At 48.5% G+C, this 23,429-nt stretch overlaps 1 protein-coding gene across 5 annotated transcripts in view; it reads right to left on the bottom strand.

The window, feature by feature from the left end:
• Window positions 1–6,370: 6,370 nt before the first annotated feature.
• Window positions 6,371–23,429, bottom strand: part of MAST4 (microtubule associated serine/threonine kinase family member 4) — a 514,811-nt gene continuing 497,752 nt past the window's right edge. For all 5 annotated transcript variants that reach the window (XM_070412101.1, XM_070412097.1, XM_070412098.1 and 2 more), the window contains 5 exons: window positions 22,517–22,746; window positions 21,563–21,685; window positions 15,207–15,343; window positions 13,082–13,263; window positions 6,371–12,771 (listed from right to left, as the gene is read on the bottom strand). In XM_070412101.1, the coding sequence (XP_070268202.1) occupies window positions 8,885–12,771; window positions 13,082–13,263; window positions 15,207–15,343; window positions 21,563–21,685; window positions 22,517–22,746 (4,559 nt within the window). In that variant the 3' untranslated portion in view covers window positions 6,371–8,884. The remainder of the gene's footprint in view (window positions 12,772–13,081; window positions 13,264–15,206; window positions 15,344–21,562; window positions 21,686–22,516; window positions 22,747–23,429) is intronic.

The raw sequence follows: 23,429 nt of genomic DNA, 5'->3' as shown, positions 1-23,429 counted from the left end.
AGAGTTAGACTGTCTAACTGAAGGCTGCAGAGGAATGGACCAAACAGTGGGGCTCCCAGATAATGATTTATCAGCGGAATCACCTGGCCGGTCCTTTATAAAACAGATTCCCATGCCCCACCCTAGAGTTTGGGATTCCGTTAGACTGGAGTTGGCCATGGACTCTCAGCCTAATGATTTCATGTAATATCTTTCCCTAATCTGAATTTGATCTAAAAAAAAAAAAAAAAAAAAAAGCAGAAGCATGTGTTAGGCTTCCCTGAGTCAAAAGAGCTGAAGAAGATCCATATTCTCCAAGAGGAAATGTCCTAACAAAAGGGAAAAGAGGACTGAGGAGCCTTGGAGCCCAAAGGTGAGACCTGCTGGGCAGGTAGTTTGCTCAGCTCCTGGGCCTCACTGCCAGGCCACAGGCTCTGCTCCTGAACTGGCCTGCTCTGCCACACACACTTCCCCCTTCGGCCCAGCTCATCACAATTGTAAATAATATATTAAATACTGTGGGTCTTGAAAAAGGGAAGAACTCATGTACAGATTATTTTCAAAAGCCATCATTTCCCATTTGAGATTATATAGTGAACTTCATTGAATATCCTCTTGTGATTCCCCCGATCTCTAGGTAATATTCCTTCAGCATTTGACTGTTCAAGACATACTAGATCCTACAAAGGTGAGCAGAGGGCAGGGGCTGCCGGAGCATCCATCCGTCTCTTCCTTCTCCCTTCACGTTGGTTCATGGGCTTTCTAAGCAGCTTGGGTCTCCCTTTTCCTCTTTCTCTTGTCCTTAGGAACAACCTGATATCCAACAATAAATCAATGGTTAGATAAATAGGGGATACTCTGAACAAATGGGGAGACATTCCATGTTCTTAGGTGGGATAACATTATAAACATGTTGATTCTACTAGAAAATAGGGAAATACAAGTTAAAATGAGATAAAGTTTTGTATCTATTATCCTGGCAAAAAGAGAAAGCGGGGGAATAGTGCAGGGGTGGTGGGGGGTATAGGAACTGCATGCACTGCTTCTGGGTACAGACTGGAGCAGCCACTAAGATCACGTAGCAATAATTAGTCAAATTAAATTCATGTTCCACAAATTCTGTTGAGGGCATATATCCCAAGAAAGTGTCACATTTCCAGAATGCTATTCAGTGCAGCACTGTTTATGGGGAAGGGAATTCCAACTGGAGTGTAAATCACTAGGAAAACGGACAGGTAGAATGTGGAAGACAACCTCCATGGGGTATAAGAGTAGTTAGTAGCAATGGGTTCAGTATGGCTATAGCAGAGTAACTGAATCTTAAATACACAGTGTTGGGGGAAGTCATTGAGGGGATGTGACCACCAGTTGACCCACAAGCTGTACCCTGACAACTGGAAGGGCCTCAACCCCTCCCCTGTCCTTAGAATGTATACTCTGCCCAGTGGTCCCACAGTGGGAGCCATGTTCAAGGACACAGCCTGAGAAAGGAAGGTGTCGTTGAGACCATCTAGGCAGTATGTATGACTGAACCCAATTAAGGCCTCTATATAAACTTTTAACATTCTGGCACACGGGTGAGAAGATCTACTCTCGTGTGGCCACCCAAGCCTAGACTTGTTTGTACGTTCTCTTGCTTATTAAAACTGCTACCTACCAGGCTGGAGTGGTCTGCCTCGTCCTTCGGTCTCTCCTTGGCCTCCGAGTACGGGGGCCAGTTTGCAAACCAACATACAGGGCTTGATGGAAAAACAAACCCAAAATGGCATGTTAACATGAATAGTTCTATAAATTAAAGTACATGCACACAAAATAACACCTATTTTGTAAGAACACAGAAAGATCATCCATGTAACATGGTTGCCTATGAGTGGGAGGGAGTGTAGGGATCAATTAAATGATAAGCCAAGGTCGATGTGCCAGGAACTGCGGAGTAGGATGACCTCAATCATTTTCCCCTGAGGTTCTCTACTGCATGTGTGCACATGAAAAACACCAATATGGCACACCCATAAGATGAAATGCCATACAGCCATTGCATGTAATATTGCAGGCCTGTATTTATAGAAATTGAAATACAGTTGTGATTTAATACTAAGCAAAAGAGCAGGTTACCAAACACCCCATCTATTATTTCATTTTTTTGGAAAAATAAAAAAATCTCTGTAAGTGGGGGAATGACAGGGCTGATGGGACTTCAGTGATTCAAACATTTTTCTTCTTGATTTTCTGTATTGCTAATTTGCCGTCAATAGCTATGCACCATGCAATAAAGAGCAAACAAGAGGTTTTGTTTTAAAGACTATATTTTATATATTTTTACTAGAGGCCTGGTGCACAAAAATTTGTGCACTCAAGGTGTGTGTGGTGGGGGGGGTCCCTCAGCCCGGCCTCTGCCCTCTCGCAGTCTGGGACCCCTCGGGAGATGACCACCTGCTGGCTGAGGCCCGCTCCCAGGGGATTGGGCCTAAGATGGCAATCAGACATCCCTCTGGCAGCCCGGCAGCCCTCGGGGGGATGTCCACTTGCCAGCAGGGAGCAGGCCTAAATTGCAGTCGGACATCCTTAGCCCTGCTGAGGAGGCAGGAGAGGCTCCCACCACCACCGCTGTACTGACAGCCATCAGCCTGGCTTGTGGCTGAGCAGAGCTCCCCCATGTGGGAGCGCACTGACCACCAGTGGGCAGCTCCTGCATTGAGCGTCTGCCCCCTGGTGGTCAGTGTGTGTCATAGTGACCAGTCATTCCCAGTCTTTCTGCTGTTAGGGTCAGTTTGCATATTACCCTTTTATTATATAGGATAGAAATCTGGTGCACGGGTGGGGGCCAGCTGGTTTGCCCTGAAGGGTGTCCCAGATCAGGGTGGAGGTCCCACTTGGGTGCCTGGCCAGCCTGGGTGAGGGGCTGATTGCTGTTTGCAGCTGGTCACACCCCCTTCAGGGAGGGGGTTCCCCAATGGGGTGCCTGGCCAGCCTGGATGAGAGGCTGATGGCTGTTTTCAGGCTGGCCACACCCCCTTTAGGGTGGGGGTCCCCACTGGGGTACCTGGCCAGTCTGAGTGAGGGGCTGAGGGCCATTTTCAGGCTGGCCGGCAACTGAAGCTCCCAGCCTCTCCTTTTTTTCTTTTTCTTTTTTATTCTGGGATTTATTTACCTTCTATAATTGAAACTTTGTTGCCGTCACTGGAGCTGAGAGCCGGCTCCAGCTCTGAGGCCACGGTCTGCTGAAAGCAGGTATCTGGGGTTTGTTTAGCTTCTATAATTGAAACTTTGTTGCTTTCGGAGCTCAGAGCCAGGCCGCGGCAGGTGGGGAACCTTGGCTTCCTCCATCATTGGAGTAAGCAAGCCTCCTGCTCACTTCAGCTGCCTGGCTGCTGGCCGCCATATTTGTTGGCGGTTAATTTGCATATTGCCCTGATTAGCCAATGGGAAGCGTAGCGAAGGTACGGTCAATTACCCTTTTTGTCTTTTATTAGACAGGATTGATTTCAGAGAGGAAGGAAGAGGGAGAGATAGAAACATCAATGATGAGAGAGAATCACTGACTGGCTGCCTCCTGCATGCCCCCCACTGGGGATTGAGCCCGCAACCAGGGCATGTGCCCTTGACCGGAATGGAACCTGGGACCCTTTAGTCCGAAGGCCGACGCTCTATCCACTGAGCCAAACCGGCCAGAGCTTAAGACTATTTTTGCTTTTACAGAAGTACAATAATAAAGAGGTCACTGGCTATGAGAATTTACTGGTACTAAAAGGTGACTTCTTCCTAAGGCTTTGTTTTCCAATGTACATGGTTAGGCCCCAGTTTTAGGGGTTGCTCTTTCCTTTTCCTCGAGGACAGAGGGAGCCCCACTTATTCTAAGGCTGCCCACTTGAACGGTCCAGAGAGCTGGGACTCGCATTACCGATGGCTCTGCGCTGACAGACGTGGATGGGTGTCCACATGAACTGCCCTTGGTCCCAACAGGAGTAAATCTGTTTCCAGCCCAGGAAAGCCACTTCTGCACAGCAGTTTACACAATGTGTGTGTGTTCCAAAGGGACAGCTTCCAGGCAAAGATTTAGACAGGTCAGGGCTGGCGGCCCTGGTGAAACCAGCCTGACAGGAAGAGTTGGAAGCCGCAGCTGCTGGCTTCAGGCCATGCAGACTCTTCGTCCTTCGCCTCCCGGCTGCTGACAGCCATCTCCAGGCAGTGCGTAATGAAATCTGTTCAAGGCTTTCAGCTTTACAATTAATCAACTTTTTGTAAAGCTGTGTGGGGCAACAAAGAGTAACCAAATGCAACAGATCTTTCTCTTCCCACATCTGAGCAGACTTGACTGGCATGTAATGGAGCGTTCAGGGAACTGCAGTCTTGGGAGCAAATCCCCTTTTGGAAGTGCTTGCCTGCATCCACGTATCGGAATTGACAGCCCGCCGCCAGCCCGTGACGTTAGGAAACAACGCTCTTGTCTTTCGGAAAGCGCGGTGTCGGGATCCGTGAGATGTCTTCCTCTGAGGGCTGGTGCTGACGACTCCCGGCTAGAGTTGAAGGGCCATAGAACTTGAATCTGAGCCACACTGACTGACATTCAAACAGCAATGAAACTGAGATTCAACAAAGCTGTGGTCATAATATAGAAGGTGTGTTCAGTATTAACTGGGGTTAGAGGTAGAATAAAAGAGGAAGGGCACAAAATGACTGTGTGGAGGAATGAATTAAAAAGGGGGGAGGAAATGAAAGACATCTGTAATAGTGTCAACAATTAAAAAAAAAGCCGAAACCGGTTTGGCTCAGTGGATAGAGCGTCGGCCTGCGGACTGAAAGGTCCCAGGTTCGATTCCGGTCAAGGGCATGTACCTGGGTTGCGGGCACATCCCCAGTGGGAGATGTGCAGGAGGCGGCTGATCGATGTTTCTCTCTCATCGATGTTTCTAACTCTCTATCTCTCTCCCTTCCTCTCTGTAAAAAATCAATAAAATATATTAAAAAAAAAAAAAACATATGGCAGGAGGGAAGTTAAATTTGAGAACTGTCTTACCACTAAGTTCCTTAGTAAGTTCAGCAGGTCTATACTGAAGGAAGCATATTTCTGCAGTTAATACAGTGACACTTTTTTTATGCTACATTTGTGAACTGAAAATCCTAGATGGGAAATTGCCTACTGATTAATTTAGAATTAATAAAGGAGCCTATTACCTAGAACGAATAGCTTCCTTGGCTCATGATTTCCCACCAATCATCATATTCGTAATTTTGCACCAAAAATTCAGTTGCTGAATTTTTTTCAGCATGTAAAAAAGATGAAGTGGCGTACCTCATTCCCAGAGGTCCCTGGATCTGAATTAAATTACATGACATCTGGTAATGCTTATAAAGGTCAAGAGCTTTCGGACCAGAAAAAATCTAGATTCTAACCCTACCTCTTTACAGGCTGTATGTTAAGAAATTACATAGCCTGTCTGGATCTGTTTCCTCACCTGTAAAATGGGGTGCCACCACCATCTGGTCTGAGGATTGTGTTTGGGCTCAAATGAGATGGTTGATGAAAAGCATCTATCTTGCCCAGGACTAAGCACATATATATTATTTTGCCCAGAACTAAGCACATATATATTAGACATTATATATATATATAATATATATGCATGTATGTGTGTATATATATATATGATGTCTAACATATCCTATGTAATAAAGATGGAATATGCAAATTGACTGTCACTTCACAACAAAGATGGCAGCGCCCACAGCCAATAAGGAGGGAATATGCAAATTAATGCACAAAGATGGCGGCAGCCAGCCCGGAACGAAGGCGGGAGACGGCGGCCAGAGTGAAGGCCCGGGTCCTGGGTGCCGGAGGGAAACCGGTGCCAGCAGCCAGGTGAAGGAAGGCCTATTCTTGCACGAATCTTTGTGCAATGGGCCTCTTGTAATATATATAACTCTATCATCTATCTATCTATTATAGGTAGACAATAAGTGTTGGGTTGCTTCTTTCCTTCCTGATGGCTTCAATAGTTTTTAATTATGAGGAGACAGGAGGGAAGAAAAGGAAAGATGAGAGGACAAATGGTGATTGATGGAGCAAGGTTCTGGGAGACTCGAGGGAGGTGGTGTCACTGAGAAAGGACACCTTTTCCTGAGACCGTAGGGAGATGGTGAGTGTGGCAGCTGAAAAGTTTTGCAGGCAAGGAAGAAGGTTGTTAGAAAACAGGAAGGAGTTAAAGGAGACTTAATCTTGAAGAATGAATGGAACATGTTTGTGTAAGTTAAAAAAAAAATTGGCAAACCTTTCCACTCAACAGAGCAATCTGCAAAAACCCATGATTTCCATAATATAGTTATATTCACTAACATATTAGAGATAGTATGTATGTGTGTCTATGCAAAAAATCACACACCTTATTAGCCATTATCTTTTCATGCTAAATTTTTATTTCAATGTTATGCGACCGCATAAGTATAAATATTTCAATATACAACAATTAGGACATCCATAGGGAATTTCTTAGAGAAAATAAGACTGCAAACACTTTATTGCACAGATCCTAACAAACGTTAAGCTGGTAAATCTATCGTTGGGAGCACTACTGAGGGGCACGTCTTACAATCACAGGAAATGGACCAGAGGGAACACAGGAGGGTTTCTACCAGCTGACCGGAGAGGTTACCAACAACAGACAGTTATCACATGAACGCAACCTTAGTACTCTTTACTCATCCAAAATGCAAAAACGTATTTGGCAAAAATGATAATATACTATACAAAATATACATAGATATGTCGTTTGTAAACAAGCACCTAGCTGTGCTTTAAAGAAAACTGGACAGTTAAGAAGCAACGGCTGTAAACCATGAACTGCCTCCCCGAAAGCCCTGTCTTGATGTCTGAGTGCAGAAGCCTTGGGTTATGACAACCAACAAACACAGATATGAATTATAAATGTTGAGACCACTTTTGAAACCCACTTAAGTTCTTATAAAATATTTGTTTCTTCTACAACTGATGGGGAATGGCTAAAACTACATGGGAAAAGATAGGGGCAAGGAGACTTTTCCTACTCTTTTTATTTTTTCCCTTTTGTCATTGCCAACTCATTTTACAGTGAAGGACAACCAAGTTAGTTAAATTATGCCTTTGTTTTTGGAGTGGAGTTTACGGCCCCGGTAAATGATTTACAATCCACAGGGCCATAGCATGATGCTGTGCTTAGATGAAGAATTTTATAGCCTAAAGATACTAAGACATCCCCGAGGGGGCTTGGGTGCTGAGTTAGTATTCATTGGTAATTTTTTTTTTCTCTTACAAAAACAAAACTAACATTCCTGCTATAGATCCCAAGCATCTTATAAATACTTATCTGTGTGTATTTTCTCTTAGTACTTAGTGCCTTAGTACTTATGTCAGCAAGCGACATCTTACAATACAATACAAACCACCAGGAAAACTGCAACGGAAAACAAACAGAAAAACCCCTTCAGCACTAAAATGATTGGACAACTTCTATATATTCCATGGTATACAAAATTTAAATAAGGCTTAGCAAAAGTAAAAAGGACAGTCACATTCAAGCACCAAAATAGCTCCAACAGGTCTTTTTGTTACAAAAATGCTGCTCTTTATTAATACAGTCTTTTATTTTTGCATACAAATAAAGAGATCATGTTATGAAATGTATGGAGCTACTCGATGCATCCGAAATGAATGTGAAACCCAGGAACTTGCTAAAAACAGCAAGCTTCATCTACAACATAAGGCCCCAGCTATGTATTAAAAGGTATCTTGATGTCCTGATTATTTCTTAATATATATGCTGTGATGCCAAAATCTACCCCCACCCCCTTTCCCGTCCAAAAGCAAATTTAAAACCTCTTCCAATGCCTGATGCTCAACCGAGTAAAACTCAACCTAAGTCCTGGCAGAGTTGCGTGCAGCCAGTAATGTTCCTTTTTGTCTGAGAGCAGAGCTGGTGCAGGACTACAAAACGTGTGCTTCTTAGACTAGCGACTCACAGCAGAAAGGCCTGAGTTTAAGAGCATGAGCAGGAGAAAATGCAGGAGAACAGACATCAAGATCATGTGTGTTTATAGACCCCGCTCCCCCTGGGGTGAAGACCCGACACACACAGCCACAGACGAGGACGGCTGGCCTTCAGACAGGCGGACCCGGGCGTGAAATGCCCACTAGGATGACCGTGAAACGAACGTGGCTACCTCCACGGTCTGGCCCTTCCTGATGGAGGAGGGTTCTAAATGCAGCAATTAGAGAACTTCTTGCTTTGGATCTGGAAACACGGGCAGCCAGATACAGTCCTACCAACATCTCTGGTTACAAATGCACATGAAAACTCACAAGCTACGGTGGGTAGGGCTTTCTTGCATCTTTACCTCTACTTAGGGTGTTTTAACTTAGGAACATGTAGTCTTGAAACAGTCTCTCAAACCACAGACAAACACATGTGGTGGATGCGTGTATATACACGAACATGGGTGGATCTCTACTTTCACATACATCGGTTTTAACCTTTTGCTTCATTACTACATCATGATAAGTGGTAAAGCAAAAATCTTATTTTTTCTTTTTTAAAAGAAAAACTGTCATAAATGACACGATCAGCAGCAAGGTACAGACTCTACATCCCAAACCCAACACATGGCCAGATATTTACAGAGAAAATCCTTTCCTCAACAACCCTCGGCTGTGAAGGTGTTTATTGTTTCTTGCACAAACACTATCTGGTAACAGCTTTACCGGTGACCACGGGGCAGGCATTTGGAAGAAGGTCCCTTTCTTTCCACCTTCTCTCCCTCTCCCTTCCTTCGGCGAGACTCCAGGCTCGGCCTGCGATGCTCCCACAGTGCTGGTTTTGAAAGGTAGTCAGGACTCAGTGACCCGTTCCGGGAGGGTCCCCCAGGTCCTGCCCCCTTAGGAGGCCTTTTTGTGAGGGCTGCTCCGCAAACCCTCTTTCCCCCGCCTCTGCCGGACCACGGAGTCCTTCTCGGAAGAAGGGGCGACGGGGCGGTCTGTGCCGGGTGCGAGGGACGGCTTGGTCACCTCTCTGCCCGCGTTCTGTTTCTTGGTCTGAGGCTGGGCCGGGGCAGGCTCTCTCTCTTTGGTTTCTCCTGGGGGGGCAGTTACTGAGAGGGCCCTGCCCCGGGGCCCAGCGCCCCACGCCGTGGTTGGGTTGGGGTGCTGTAACTCCACCGTGATGGAGGAGCTCCTGAAGGAGGGCAGGGAGTCGCTCTTTGTCATGTGGCTCCCGCCATCGCCCCCAGAAGGGGGTTTCCTCTGGTCCCTGCTGCTGGGGGCTGTGGGCTCGGCCGTGGCCCCGCTGGCCTTGGCCGAGGCGGGGTCGCTGCTGGCCGCGGGGGCCTCGCGAGCGCCTGGCCTGGCCTCGGGAAAGCTGGAGGAGGTGCTCAGACACTTCTCTGGGAGGGCAGTGGGCCGGAAGGAACTCTGCCCGATGGCCGAGGGCGACCGCTTCATGCTGCTGGGCTTGCCTGCCTCGGGCGGTGGCTTCTGGGCACTGAGCCCTCTCCCCTTGGCATCTGGCAGGCCCTTCCCCGCGGCCCCTGCCGGCCTCTCCGTGCCCCTCAGCCTGGCCTCGCCCTGTGCCAGGGGCAGGCTGGCCTCCAGCTTCCTGCCGTCCGTTGGACCATAAAGTGCTTCCATGCATTTCTTCCCTTCAGACTTCCTGTCTGCGGTGGCGGCCAGGGGACTAGGGCTCTTGTCTGTCTGTCTGCACGGCGGGGGGCCGTCTCTCACAGTGGGTGGTTTGGGGTGCTTTGGAGACAGGTTTAGCTTTTCACTGACAGTGGGAAGTTTCTGGTCTACAGACTCGCTGACCCCGGGGTGTCCTTGCCGTGGCGGATGCACAGGCCTCTCCAGCGCCTCAGGGGCACGCCCGCCTTCAGTGGGCTTCAGCTTGGTGTCCAGGGGACCCGCTTTGGGGGGCAGTGAGCCTGAGGGCCCACTTCCTCCCTGGCCGATCACATGGCTGGCTGTGTTCTGGGAACCTGGGAGGGCAGGGTACACATTCGACACGCCCTTACTGCTGCCCTTCCCGTCTCGGCTGGGGCCACTGGGGGAGCTGGGGCCGCTGAGGGGCTGTGTGCCAGGCTCTCTGGCCACCGCAGCCCCCATGCCCAGCCTCTGGGAGGCGAGGGTCCGGTCTGGGTGCTTGGACTTTGCAGGGCTCAGGTCAGGGGCAGGCCCGGGCTTGTGGCTGCTCTCCCCATGCACAGCAGCGGGCCTGGGCGGGTCTGGGAGGCCCAGGCTGGGCTCTGCAGCCCAGGGCTTGCTGCCCAGCTCTCTGCCTGAGGAGGGGCTGGGTGCGCCACAAGGCTGCCGAGCCGGGCTGGGCAGTTCCTTTGTGATGGGTGGGGGCTGAGAGCCGCTGCTGAGCTGCTGCTGCAGCTGTTCTTTCCTCTCTGGTTCCCGGGGATCGTCTCTCTGCAAAGAAGGGAAACTGCGGAGCTTGTCACTCTTCCCACCCTCTGGAGGCTGCAGAGACTGCCTGGCAGGAGGGGCTTGCGATGTGGGTTCCGGGCCACTCCTTCCCTTGCCCAGCTCCCGCTCACAAGGCGTCCCCGTCCCCACGGGGTGCAAAGAGGGGTCCTCTCTGGCCAGCGGCCTCACCTCCTCTCGGCCATCCCTGTGGCTTGGTTTCCCGCAAGGCCCCCGGGCTTTCTCCGTGGCCAGGGTCTGTGTGTGGACATCTGAGCGGGCTCCTCCCACAGAAGGGAGATTTCTGTTGTCACTGGTTTTAGCAGCTTGTGGAGGACTCGGCTCCATGGAGGGCTCTCTGCGGACGGCAGCCCTTGCAGCCTGTGGCTCTGTTCTGGCTGTGGAAGGGCCCCTCTCTGTCGGTTCCTTCCCACTCGGCTTCTCCCGTGAGGGGACACCTTCGGGTGGGGGCGGGCCCGGTGCCCTGGATGGGTCGGCACCACGCAGGGTCTGCCCCAGCGCGGGCAGGCATTTCGTGTTGGAGCTGGGATCTTGGCGTTTGCTGGGCCCGCCCTCTCTCCGCTGGGGATCATTTTCCCTGTCTGTTGCGGGACTCCTGGTGGCCTGGGAAACGTTCTTGTCCTGCTTCAGCGCTGGGTCAGGCTGGGGAGCCGATGGTGAATTCTGGAGACCCCGGCTGGGTGGCAGGAACCGGGGCTCGAGCAGGTAGGACTTGTTCACCTTGAAGCCAGCAGGGGAGGACTCCCTCTGACCAGCAGCATCTCCCTTCCTCCCATCGCTGGGAAGGGCGGGCGGCGCAGCGGGCCCCAGGGCACTGCCTGGGCCAGGGCCGGGGCTCTGCGTGGGTTCAGGGGAAGGCAGCTCAATCTTGGAGGCCTGAGGTCCAGACAGGAGAGCAATGTCCAACGTGCCCTCGATTGGCTTCAGGCAGGACACAGACCTACCTTCCAGCTTGTACTCAGAAGGGCTTTTCCGGGCAGGGGGCTCGGGAGCCACCGGGCCCGGCTTCTCTGCCCCACCGTCCACCCGGCCGGCCAAGGCCTTGAGAGGGACGAACACCACGCCGCCCATCGGAGCTGCATGGGCGCTGCTGCTGAACACCCGGCCCTCGGAGGCCGGCGCCTCCTGCTGCCCGCCCGTGGGCCGGACCGCGTTCCCGGGCAGGCACTCATGGGCACTGGAGGTCAGCTTGGGCTTGAGCACGAGACAGAGGTTGTCATCTTTGTCTTCGAGGGACACTTTCTTGCGGAGGTAATCCATGCTGGCCAGCTTGCTGTCTAACTTTTCACATCGGAGACACTCCTTGGCCTGGGGAGCCTTCTCCACAGCGTCCCCACTCCCGGAGGCGGACCTGTCCGGGGAGGGACAGGGGCCGTCTTGAAGGGTGCTGGGTGCAGAGGCTGGTTTGCCATCGCAGGGGCCCTGGCTGTGGTCCGCGGGGGCCTGGCCCCGGCCCGCTGCCGCCCCGGCCGAGGCGCCGGCCGGCTTGTGGAGCGCACCCTTCAGCAGGCCGCCCGGGGCCGGGGCCTCCTGCCCGGCTGCTTTGTTCTCAAAATGATTGGACCGTTCCAACGTCTTCGGGTACATTTTCTTCTCCCGCTCCTCTAGCCTCACCGCAGAGTGGTTTTCCGAGTCACTCCCGAGGGGGTGGGACTTCGGATGGGGTTCGGGTTTCTCGGGGAAGCCGTCTGGTTTCTTCACCACCACCTTGGCCTTCAGCTTCTCTCGGTCCAGGTCGTCCACGGACTCCTGCCGGCCCAGCTTCCGGGAGGCGGGGCGCTTCAGGCAGCCCTGCTCCACCGGCCTGGCCCGGCTGAGGGCGGGCGTGTCGCACGCGGTCTCCTCCAGGCTCTGCAGGGTCACTTCCCGCTGGGTGGGCTCCCGCTGCACCTCCTCCTGGGTCACCTCCAGGCTGTGCTTGCGGGAGCACAGGTGCTTCTTGTCGCTGCCGTAGGCCGGGGAGAGCTTCTCCTCGGACTGCACGCGCTTGAGCAGCGGGGACCGCGGTGGCTCGGCGCTCTTGGGCCTCACGATGTGTCTGACGATGGTGGGAGGGGAGTGCATTTTGCTGGGAAAGGCTTGCACGATCTTGGCATTGCCCAGGGGGGGTCCCAGCAGAGGGGACGGGGACCGCTGTGGGGAGGTGGGCTGTGGCGTTGGAGACGGGGTCCGGGCCAGCGGGGAGAGCGGGATGTTGCCAGCGGACTTACGCCTTCCGGACCGGTAGCGCTGTCCGCTGAGTTTGGGGGCCAGACCGTGGAGCGTGCTGGGCCGGATGTGTCCTGACCCCGCTGGGGAGTTGGGGGCACTAGAACTTGGGGAGCTGCTCTGCGAGGAGTTAGTACCTGGGGGTAGAAAACAGAATGCTGTGAGCAACGGCCACCTTCCCTCCCCTTCCCACCCTCCAGCCCAAACTGCTTCAGGCAGAGGTCAGGCCAAGGTCAGCAAGCTGTCAGCATCCAACTCTAATGAATGAACACTTTTTGGGCAAACTTCCCTACACTAAGTTTTAACCCAACACTTCCTGTCTTATTTTAATGGTCCGAAGAGCCCTATCTAAAGACCTCCAGGCTGGAATAATCCTCAGGATTTAAGACGGTGACTTTGACCTCCTCTCAACTCTCCCTTGCTGTCCTGGCAAGGAGACTCACTCACCAGATGGGAAGTCGGGGGTGGAGCGGTAGCTGGGCGTGGGAGATCGGGGAGACAGGCTGTGAGTGGGGGACCCCGGGAGGCTCTCCCCCGACGACAGCGATCGGTTCAAGCAGGAGAAACTTCGGCTGGTGTGGAGTAGAGGAGAAGGCTGCTTTGCTAGTTTTTTGAAAAGGGATCTCCTCCTAGAGTGAAAACAAGAGAAAATGGATCAGATTCCCTGTCCAGAGCTGCTCCTGCCTCCGCACAATTCCTGCGTTCCAGTCACACCTCTGTGCCGGAGGCCTGATATGATGGCAGATCCTATTAAAGAGTAGGATCCCACTGTTCTATTAAAAATGTTTGGACGACTTAGAAAGGAAGATAGCACACTATGGAAGCTCTCTGAATTCCAAACCCTTTAAGACGAGCTGAGGAAATACATTAAGTATATATTCATTTATTTATTGTCAGGTTTATGAGGAGGGTGTTCTTTGCCTGAAGGCTTCTGAGTATGTGCCCCCAGATGCTGACTCACTTTCATTAAGAGATAATACCCAGTAAACCTCTGGAGGAAAAACCATCTCGGATATAAGATTCTTTAGTGGTGACACACTGGGCAGAGGCTTTATCTGTGAGGGGCTGTTTGCTGGGCTTATCCCGCTGTGGGCTCCTGACTATTCCTAATGACAGTGCAGGCTGTCCATTTCCATAGACACGCGGGAAAGGTGAACTGAAGCTTATCCTATCAGCAGGGCAGCAGCCGCCTCGCTGCAGCAGAAGCAAATGTGTACTCAGTGCTCAACAAGCACAGCCTCGAGCAGAAGGGGCAGCCTCCCGCGGCTCAGAGGTGCAGGCGGCTGCGCAGGGCTCCTTCACCCTCCCGCAAGCCCGACCCACCCCGCGGAGCGTAAGCAAGAAGGGCAAACACTGCTACCCCTTCGAACAGCGTGCTCTCTATGACTTACAGCGCAAACGAAATAGAAGGCATACATAAAAAAGGGAGCATCTCAGAATGTATGTGTTGTGCTGTATGCGTGTGTAATTTCAATAAAAGTAATGAGGGCACGTGGGTTAAAAATCCAAACCATTTTATAAACTTACAGTGAAAAATAACCACCCGCATCCTCTGCCTTCTTTTGCCCCCTCTCCAGAGACATCTCATCAGTCTGCACATTGCTAAGCAGTGAGCTTACATTACTTTTTAGTTTTTCCGTCTCAGAAAGTATCTGCTGCTGTCCTACCACAGAAGATGAGAACTAACCTCTTCTGCAACCCCCTTCCACCTTCTGACCAAATACACTTCCCCTTTTTTATTCCTCTCAATAGATAAAAAAAATTTTTTGGTTAAAAAAAAAAGGCTGGTGTTTTCTTTGTTGTAAGTATTGTTCACAGCTGGGCCATGGGAAGCTTAATTCTAGTTCCTTTCTTGTACAGCTTTGTCTTTCCAGGAGTTGATGAGCATCCCTTTTACATTTGCCTTTTCCTCCTACATTTCTATCACAAAAAACCCTGACTATGATCAGACACATCAGATTCAAGAGGGGAAGGGAGAGCTGCTGCAGCATCCTGCAGGGAGCACATCCCGACAGCTGCCTGGCGAGAAACGCCCCCGCCAGGGACGCCTGCCGCATCTTGCATGCAGCCCAGAGAGGTACCCACGATGCCTCCCAGACAGCCCACGGTAGCCTGGCCAGACTTCCAGTCAGTAAGACAAAGCCCTTTTATTTCTAGGCTTATTTGGATGCTCTTAAGATGCAGTTATTTCCGAATATCTGGCATTTAAAAAATACCAGCCGTTTTTCGATAGTGCAAAGGACATTATTAAATGTAGATTTAATGTTAAGAACTCAAATCCAACTCACATGGAATGAAGCCTAGAGGCTTAGGAAACACCCAAGGGCTTTTCACAGCTCTTACACTCGAGATAAAGCAACCTGAATTGCAACGGTTAGGTTTACAACATAACTACATAAACCTTTCCACTATGAAAAATAATGCTATTACGAATATGAACTTTCGTGTATAACTATATGTGAACCACAGCATAAAAATCGCTCATCTATAGCATTTAAATTAGGAAGGGAGTAACTCTCCTCCCACATGGGTATCCACTGAACTCCCAAAGAATAACACTGCTTGAACTAACCGTTCTAGACTCTCTTTCTTCTTAGATTTCTTGCTCCGCCTCACCATCCGGCTCTTATAGCTGTTTCTCCTGGCTGGCCCCGTTTTGATTGATGTGTTTTCAAATGGGGTCGTAGTGATTGACACCTTATTCCCACTCTATATAAAAAAAAAAGAGACGGTATTAAAGGGAAATGCTGTAATAAAACCAGATGAGAACAGCGATAGGAGGCTCAAACACAAAGATACATAAGGACATACACACAAAAGGACCTCCATTTCCAAATAACCCTTTAAACTATGAAGTCCTGGAGAATGCAAACTGGGTGGAGACACAATGGAAGGTTTCTTTAGAGGGTGGGCTCTGATCTGAGTCCAAATCCGAGCTCTGGGACCTGAGCGGGCTGCTCCTCCTCCCTCGCCTCCGCTTCCTGTGCTACCTCACAGCTGAATCACACCTTCTCCGGGGCTCCTCTGAGGACCACATGAAGGACAGAGTCGGTAAAGCCCTCAGCCCCACTGTGACCCACGGAAAGGCCCTATAAATAACAGGTAGCGTCATCCATATGCATGAAGCATAAATAATGTGCCCAGAGCTGTCTCCTTGGTTGATTTACTTTTCTTTTTTCTCATGTTTGTGTTTTTTCCTTTGACCTGGAAATCAAAGAGTAACAAAATTGAAGGAGACTTATTTTTTCTTTATTTTAAAAGGCTCCTTTTCTATCACCATAAAACCTGCCGAGCTGGAAAGTTTATGCCAGTGAGCACGCAGCAGCCTCTCTGCAGCCAGGCACGTGGGGTGAGGTCATCCCGTGGGCCTCGTGCGCTTTCACGCCGTCCTGGGCAGGGGCTTCATAAACAATTTAAATCTTTAATTATTCTAACATCTAGTTTTATGTTGTTGTTCTTTTCATTTCACATTATGAAACTTTGAAACGCTTTGCCTTCATCACTGAATATTCTTTAAGAATGCATTTTAATTGGCTATATTATAATATTCTGTGAGATGGGTGGATCAAAATTTAACTATCTCGCTACTGCTACTGCTACTGCTTTCTACTTTTCAATTTATATAAGAGTTGAAATAAATGTCCTTGTCTACATATCACTGTCCTAACCTCTGCCATTTTTCTTAAACTGGGCAATTAGACTCCAGGCACTGAATCACGCGGCCTATCCGAACTTCTTAAAGACCCCCGTACAGACTGGTACACTGTTTCCCAGAGGGTTTATGTCAGTTCACACTCTTGCCAGCAGCACACGGGTACCTATCTTACCACAGGCCTGTCAGATCTGAATATTAACATTAAGCAAATTACCAATTTTATAGGAAAAAGTTATGTCAAGTTTTAATCTTCATTCCTTGACAATTAACAGGCTGAACGTGGTGTCACTGATTTTGGTCATCTGTGTTTCTTCAGGAAATGTTTTGTTCACTTCTTACCTCTAACTTAGTATCTGAGAGTCTTAGTATTTTGTTACTGATTTTAGAATTCTTTATATAGTTAAGAATATATAGTCCCATACCTAATGCCATAATTATAAAAATGTTTTATGGAAATGGATTTGAAATTGAAAGAGAAAAAATTATTTTTCATTATGAAAGAATAAATTATATATTCTATATGCAAAATGACAAAACGTTAAAAACAAACCTTGATCTGATAGTAGAGACTGGCATTCTATTTATATTTAAATAGAAAATTCTTGTAAATATGAAAGGTCTACCAATGAAGGTTGTTTGGGATGGGGTATTCCTTCTCTTCACAAACTGAGTGAAAGCATACTAAAACTTTGTTTTTTCCTATGCCTCAGGTGAAGGATAAGGGCAAAAATGTGGCATTTGGAGCTTATCTTTCATGGCAGTGCTTTCGATCTTTCTCCACACTCACGCAGAGTGGACACACAGGGCCATAATGATCACTGGGGTGTTCTGTCTTATGGGCTACCGAATCCAGTCTATACTTTTCTATCATAATTAACATCGACTTCTATGTCTTTAGAAGAAGATAACAATGCCACCTGGTATTTTAAAAGCGCGTTATGGATATTGAAGTGTTTTTCACATGTGTTCTTTTACCAGGCCACGAGGGTTACTTTGTTACAACCCTATGAGGTGCGGAGAGATGGTTACCCTTCCTTGCATTATAGGAAAGGAAGGCGGATTCACAGACATTCGTCCTTCCCAGGGCCACAGCGCCAGTGCAAGAGCCCAGAGCTGGCTGTCCTGACCCTCATCTCCACTGCCCGCTCCTTATGGGCAGGGCAGGCCCTGGCCCTCCCATCTGTCGTGTTCCCAGCAGAGTGCACGGCTTGTACTTGAGAAAAAGTGGTGGTGACGGAACAGGCCCTGACTGACAGGAAGAACAATCAGAGAATCAGACTGTCAAGAAGAAATTAAGGAGATATAAACATATCAAAGCACTTTAGAAAATAAATACAGTTATAACCAGGAATGCTAAACCAGAACACGTCACTAGACTATACAAATGTCCCCTTTGCCTACAAAAGCCAAACCCAGTTTTCTCTTTCTTGTTTCTACGTGTGGCTATTCCAGAGGACAATTCACCCGACTTATGGAAATACAATAAGAGACAATGTCCCCAGATACAAAGATGCAGAATACCAATAGCTAGTTAGAAACATTAATGATTGTGGAAATGATAAATGACTAGAAGATAGCTTCACAGAGAATAGGTGACAAGTAGGAAGCCTGCCACCTGGTGGATGCATCAGCTATAGCGAGTGCTGCCTAAACTCGGCACAATGTAGCTAATGGGGTCAGTTCATCCTCAGTACTGGACGTTCTGTTGGCGAATGAGCAACCTCTCACCAGAGAAATTCTGCGGTACTTGTTTAAAAATAACAAAAACGGGGCCAGCAGACTGTTAAATGTTCAGTTAGTTCTCTTTTACTTCAAACCATTTGTGTGATTAGGGCACAGTGGGAGGGAAATTATTTCAGCTGATGGAACTGAACACAGAGCAGAAGTCATCTACCCAATCTCTTCTCTCCATATGGCTCCACATTAGTTAGCTGTTGGCCTTGGGTACCTTGAGCTAGACTGTTCTCCCAGTTATTTCTTTGCAAAGTGCACATGGGGAAGAGCATCTTCCTGCACAGCCGTGTCCTTGCCCTGATCCGCACCCTCCACAACCTGGCCCCAGCCAGCTGCCCACTGCATCCCCTTTCTGAACCCAGGCTCCAGCCACACGGGTGTACTCATGCATCTCTAGCACTTGAGCTCTCCTGTGATGTAATCTCCTTGTGATTTAATGCCCTCTCTTTGTATTGCCTCCCCTTCCCACATACTAAACACCAGCCTTCACAGCCCGTCACAATGACCCCTAACTCCTCACACCTGTCCACCTGGAGGAAGGCCATCACTCCTTCAGAACTCGGGCCATAGGTACAGTCTGTTGCTTATGTTTAACACTTGGACTGTCGCCTGGAATTGCCACTGTCTCCCCTGGGAACATTAGACGTTAAGTTCCTGGCAATCGGAGAACGTAATGGAGGAGCACTCTGGTACGGTGCTCAGGCCTGCAGTGCCGGGTGCAGATCCTCTTCTGCTCCTTCCTGGCAGACAAGCTTGGGCTGCTTGGCCAACACCTCTCTGCTGTACCTCTTCACCTGTAACAAGGGGCATTTATATTCAAAGTACCTACCTCCCAGGGTGTGAGGATTCCCTGAGCCTAGTCACCTGAAGCACTATTTCCTATTATACTTGCATGCCATTTGTTGGAGGACCCTTGCAGTCCTTAGCACAATGCTCTGCACATTTCGGGGCTCAGCAGTTATGTGAGGGTGGTAATAATGAGGCTATTTGATGGTCCCCACTTTAGTATCCAGAGGTTCCCCAGAGTTCATGCAAATGAAAGTTTTGAAGTAGGGGAAGTTTTATAGGGCTTGTCTTATGCATTGGGGATTTAAACTAGCGCTATCTTAAGAAGGCAGCCTGGTTGAGAAGAGAGTTTCCTGGATTAGAGAGGCTAAGCCAGGCAGGTTAACACGTGAGCAGGCGATAAGATTGGGTCAATACGGCCTCCACTGGCCACTACAGCGAGGCCAGAAAACAAACATGGAATACACTAACCATGCTCACAGTCGGAACGATACATAAGTAGTGTGTTTCTAAATACACACATGCAGCCCTGTGTGATGGCTCTTCCTCCTTTTGCTAAGGGTGCATGAGCTTTTGTAAAGTAGTCTGTGAGTATAAAACCCCACGTAAGCAGCACCCAAGAACGCTGAAACACAGCTCTCACACCGACGCCCCACCAGTGATAGCACGGAGGAGCCCAGTGTTGACACTAGACACTTTGCACGCTGTCGGAGACTGCTGGGTAAATTTGGAAGAAAGCTGCATGATTACACAGTTCACTGGGAAGATAATTAAATCCCTCGTATCCTCTTTGTTTCGTTACACTGGCTACTCCTCTTGAGTGCTTCCTTTATGAACAAGAGGCAGGATCCTCTGCTTGGATCTGTGACAGCGCACATGGCTCCGAAGGGTGCCAATGGCTCGCCACTCCAGCATGTCTATGCAGGCAGCAGGCAGCTTCAGAGAGCACACTGACTAGGTGCAGGAATGGAAGCACTCCGTAACCAGATGATACAGATGGAATCGTGTGATTCTGCCAAGAGACCTTGCCAGAGAAATGGACATCCAAGTTTCAACGAAGCAGAAAGAGAGGTTTTAAGACACAGAATCCTGTTAGAATACTTTATCAAATCGATGATGAAAATAATCAATTATGTCTCAGCATCTCTCCTACAGGCTGCTGTCCGGTCTGCTGTGTGCTCAGCATGCCCACAGCTGATTTCTAACACTGCCCAGGGCTCTGCAATGCTCTCCTCGTAGTCAGCCCTGTCCCCTGGTGTAGGTGAGAAAGCTGGCTAGACTTAGAGGACGCCCTGTGAGCATGGATGACAGCGAATCTAGCCCCCAGCCCACGGGACACCCGAGCCCAAGATGAATATCTCATTAATGCTGTGCATCAGCCAATGGCAATAACTTCTCTACAGTCTGCAATGGACCCTTGAACATACATGCTATTCTACTCTCGGTGCCTGGGCCAGACTCAGGGAATGACAAAGAAGGAGGAAAAAGGTCACTGAACTGAACTTGTTCTGAAAGGCTTTCCATACCCACTTCCCTGTAGTACCTCCCAAGTTCCTCATTTTCTTTCAAGTTCCAGTTAAACGTCATTTCCCTGTGATGCCTCTTTCACTCACAGAATGTTTTCTCCAAAAGTATGAGATTCCTCCCTCTGCTATAGCCCTGAATGGTTAAGTTAGTTGAATTTTATCCATTTACATATCTTCCATACTCCTTGAGGGCAAGAATTATACCTTAATTCCTGTGCTGCTACTTTCCTATGGTACCTGCACAAGGCCGGTGTGCTAGGAATGGCCTGAGTGCATGTTATCTAAATGGCAGGTATGTGCACAAGCTTCCTCTCCATAGGCCCCAGGTGAGCTGCAGCGCGGGCTCACACCAGGTACCTGGCAGCCTCTTACGGTGCTCAGGGAGCAAGGAGGTCATCTGAAAATCTGTTGAACTGTAAAGTAATCCTACAGCTAGAGACACTGCACTCTAACTGCAGGAAAATTAGCCTTTGTTTCTGAACAAAATGTAACATCAATCTCAAATTCATCTTTATTTGTTTTAATCAAATCTATGTTTGGAGCTAAAACTTTATATTCTGGTGTCAGCAGGTGGCAAAGCAAAGAACTCAGAAAAAGGAAGAGGATCCGTGTAAGATTCACTCTCCTCTCCTTTCATGCTTCCCGTGATCTTCCTCCTCCCTGGGCTTTATTCAGCTTTAAGTAGAAAGTGATCTCTATGCAAAGTCATTTGCATGGAGGGAAAGGCCTACTGGTCGCCAGAACCCGTTCTTCCATTACCACCTATGTATACAATTGGTAGTAGACATGTTTCCATTCACAATTCTGTCTTTCCGAGGAAACCCAGCTCTCAGGCTCAACTTTCAGATCAGACCCCATAGCTTTACACCACTCTGTCTTACTCCACTAGAATAAAACCTCTTGAATGTTCCTGAGCAAAATCACCTTTAGTTGATTTCCAACCAGATTTTTCTATGTGAAGTACATAAAACAAATTTTTCTTTATAATTTAGGATAAGAAGCAAAATTAAATCAGGAGGTGATTATGCAGATATTCATCATATAAACCCAGAGAATTCCTATCTTTGTCTTTGACAATAAACCCGAGACTACTGACTAAGTCCTCAGTAATGAGCCTGCATGTGTGGCGTGTGCTGAAGAAGGACCCTGGGACCCAGGCATGTAATTCTTGGTACCAGTTCCTTCTGGCTCTGCCCCGTCTGCATGGTCATGACATAAAGACAGTACCTTCAGCAAGAGCTCTATCACTTCCGTGTGGACGAGTCCGTGCACCGGCTCTCCATTGATGTGTGTGATCAGGTCCCCGGCCTTCAGGCCCGCCTGGCAGGCTGGGCTTCCTTCTTCTACATTCTGAAGTCCAAGAGGAGAGGGCATATTAGTAAGCAAACCAATGACAACCCTAAGCCTACTGCTTCTACTGCCAGACTATTCCGAGTTAAGTACCAAGTGATCCTAAGCTCCTAAGAGTATTAAAAAGGCATGTTTCCTGCTTCTACTGTCATCATCCTAAAACAGGGTAATTTCTATGTTTTCTTAAAAAAATTCAGGATATTATGAAGGTAGTTTTTGTGTTTTTTTTGTTTTTTTTTTAAAGGCAGTCAAGAATAAACAAACAAACACACAGAAAAAAAAAACAAGAACAAAAGAATAAAGAAGGATGGAAGCCGAAACCGGTTTGGCTCAGTGGATAGAGCGTCGGCCTGCAGACTGAAGGGTCCCAGGTTCGATTCCGGTCAAGGGCATGTACCTGGGTTGCGGGCACATCCCCACTAGGAGATGTGCGGGAGGCAGCTGATCGATGTTTCTCTCTCATCGATGTTTCTAACTCTCTATCTCTCTCCCTTCCTCTCTGTAAAAAATCAATAAAATATATAAAAAAAAAAAAAAAAAAAAAAAAAAGGATGGAAATAGGGTCGTCTTTGGCCCTTTCAACCAGCCTGGTACAAAAAGTAGACGGTCAAATGTAAAAACTGGACAGAACTATGCGAAAGGATTTCTTTTTGCTGAATTCAATTGTGTCATATAAATCAAGGGAAAGAGCACGAAAGGAAAGTGGAACAGGTCCCAAATACCAGCTTAACAGGAAATATATTTGCTGTTATGTCTGTCTTAGCCCACTCACCCATTCCCCAGTTTGGCTGGGAATAAAAAGCAACAAGGACGAGAGACTGCTGGTCTTACCCAAACGATGTGGTGCACTGTATAGACGTCACTGTCGCCCACGTACACCCGGATGGCTCGGATGGTGAACCCATAGTTCTTCCCCGAACTGTGGATGACCACGGGCTGATGCGGACTGGCAGAGGCTGCCGACGAGTCCCGGCTGGGAGAGGAATCCCGTGAAGAAGAAGGGTCCGAGGACAGGGAGTGGGGAGACATTGGACTCCCCAGTGGGGAAACGGCAAACATATCTGCAACAAAGAAGCCAGTCATCAACACCCATGCTGGCCACACACGCATGCATGCAGCCAGCCCTCACCACGTCAGCCCTGCTGGGATTGGGAGCGTGGTTGCAAAACAAATGCATTCATTCTAGCAGAAATGTAAAGGAGAAATAATATAAAAATATCTCTATGGGTCAGCAGTATGGGTTTCAAAACAGAGGTCTGCCAAGGAAACTTCAAAAGTGTCTGTATTTTAACGAGCTTTCATTTCATAAACTAAAGGTATAATTTCTTAGTTATCTATGCTAATTAAAACACACACAATACTTAGCTACTATCTAGCTGGGATGCTATTTAATGCATTTTATTTCACTTAAAGAAACAACTCATAAATGCACGAATTTGAAGTTCACGCCCACAGAGCAGTCCATGTGGACTAGAGTAAAAGATTCTCAGGCTCCAACTCTTGCCCTAAACAACTTTCACATGGTCCTTTTCAAACACCCATGGCCAGGAAAGAAAGGTGTAATTTCCCGCTGTTTTTACATCATATTATTTATTGAACTAGTACTGACTAAAACATTGAATCAAGAAAGCACTGAAATGGTAACTTTTTTTATAAAAGTATCACTCCTTGTTACTATGGTTACAAGTGATTCTCTTCCTGTAGCACCTGCATTTCTAATAAGGTTTCTGAGAGGACAATGCAG

Source organism: Myotis yumanensis, unplaced genomic scaffold (assembly GCF_028538775.1).
Source record: "Myotis yumanensis isolate MYYU_CA2020_CCGP unplaced genomic scaffold, mMyoYum1.0.hap1 SCAF_4, whole genome shotgun sequence".
In the NCBI taxonomy this organism is placed as follows: domain Eukaryota; kingdom Metazoa; phylum Chordata; class Mammalia; order Chiroptera; family Vespertilionidae; genus Myotis; species Myotis yumanensis.
Note: the sequence above shows the minus strand (reverse complement) of the source record. Positions and strands in the feature narration are given on the sequence as shown.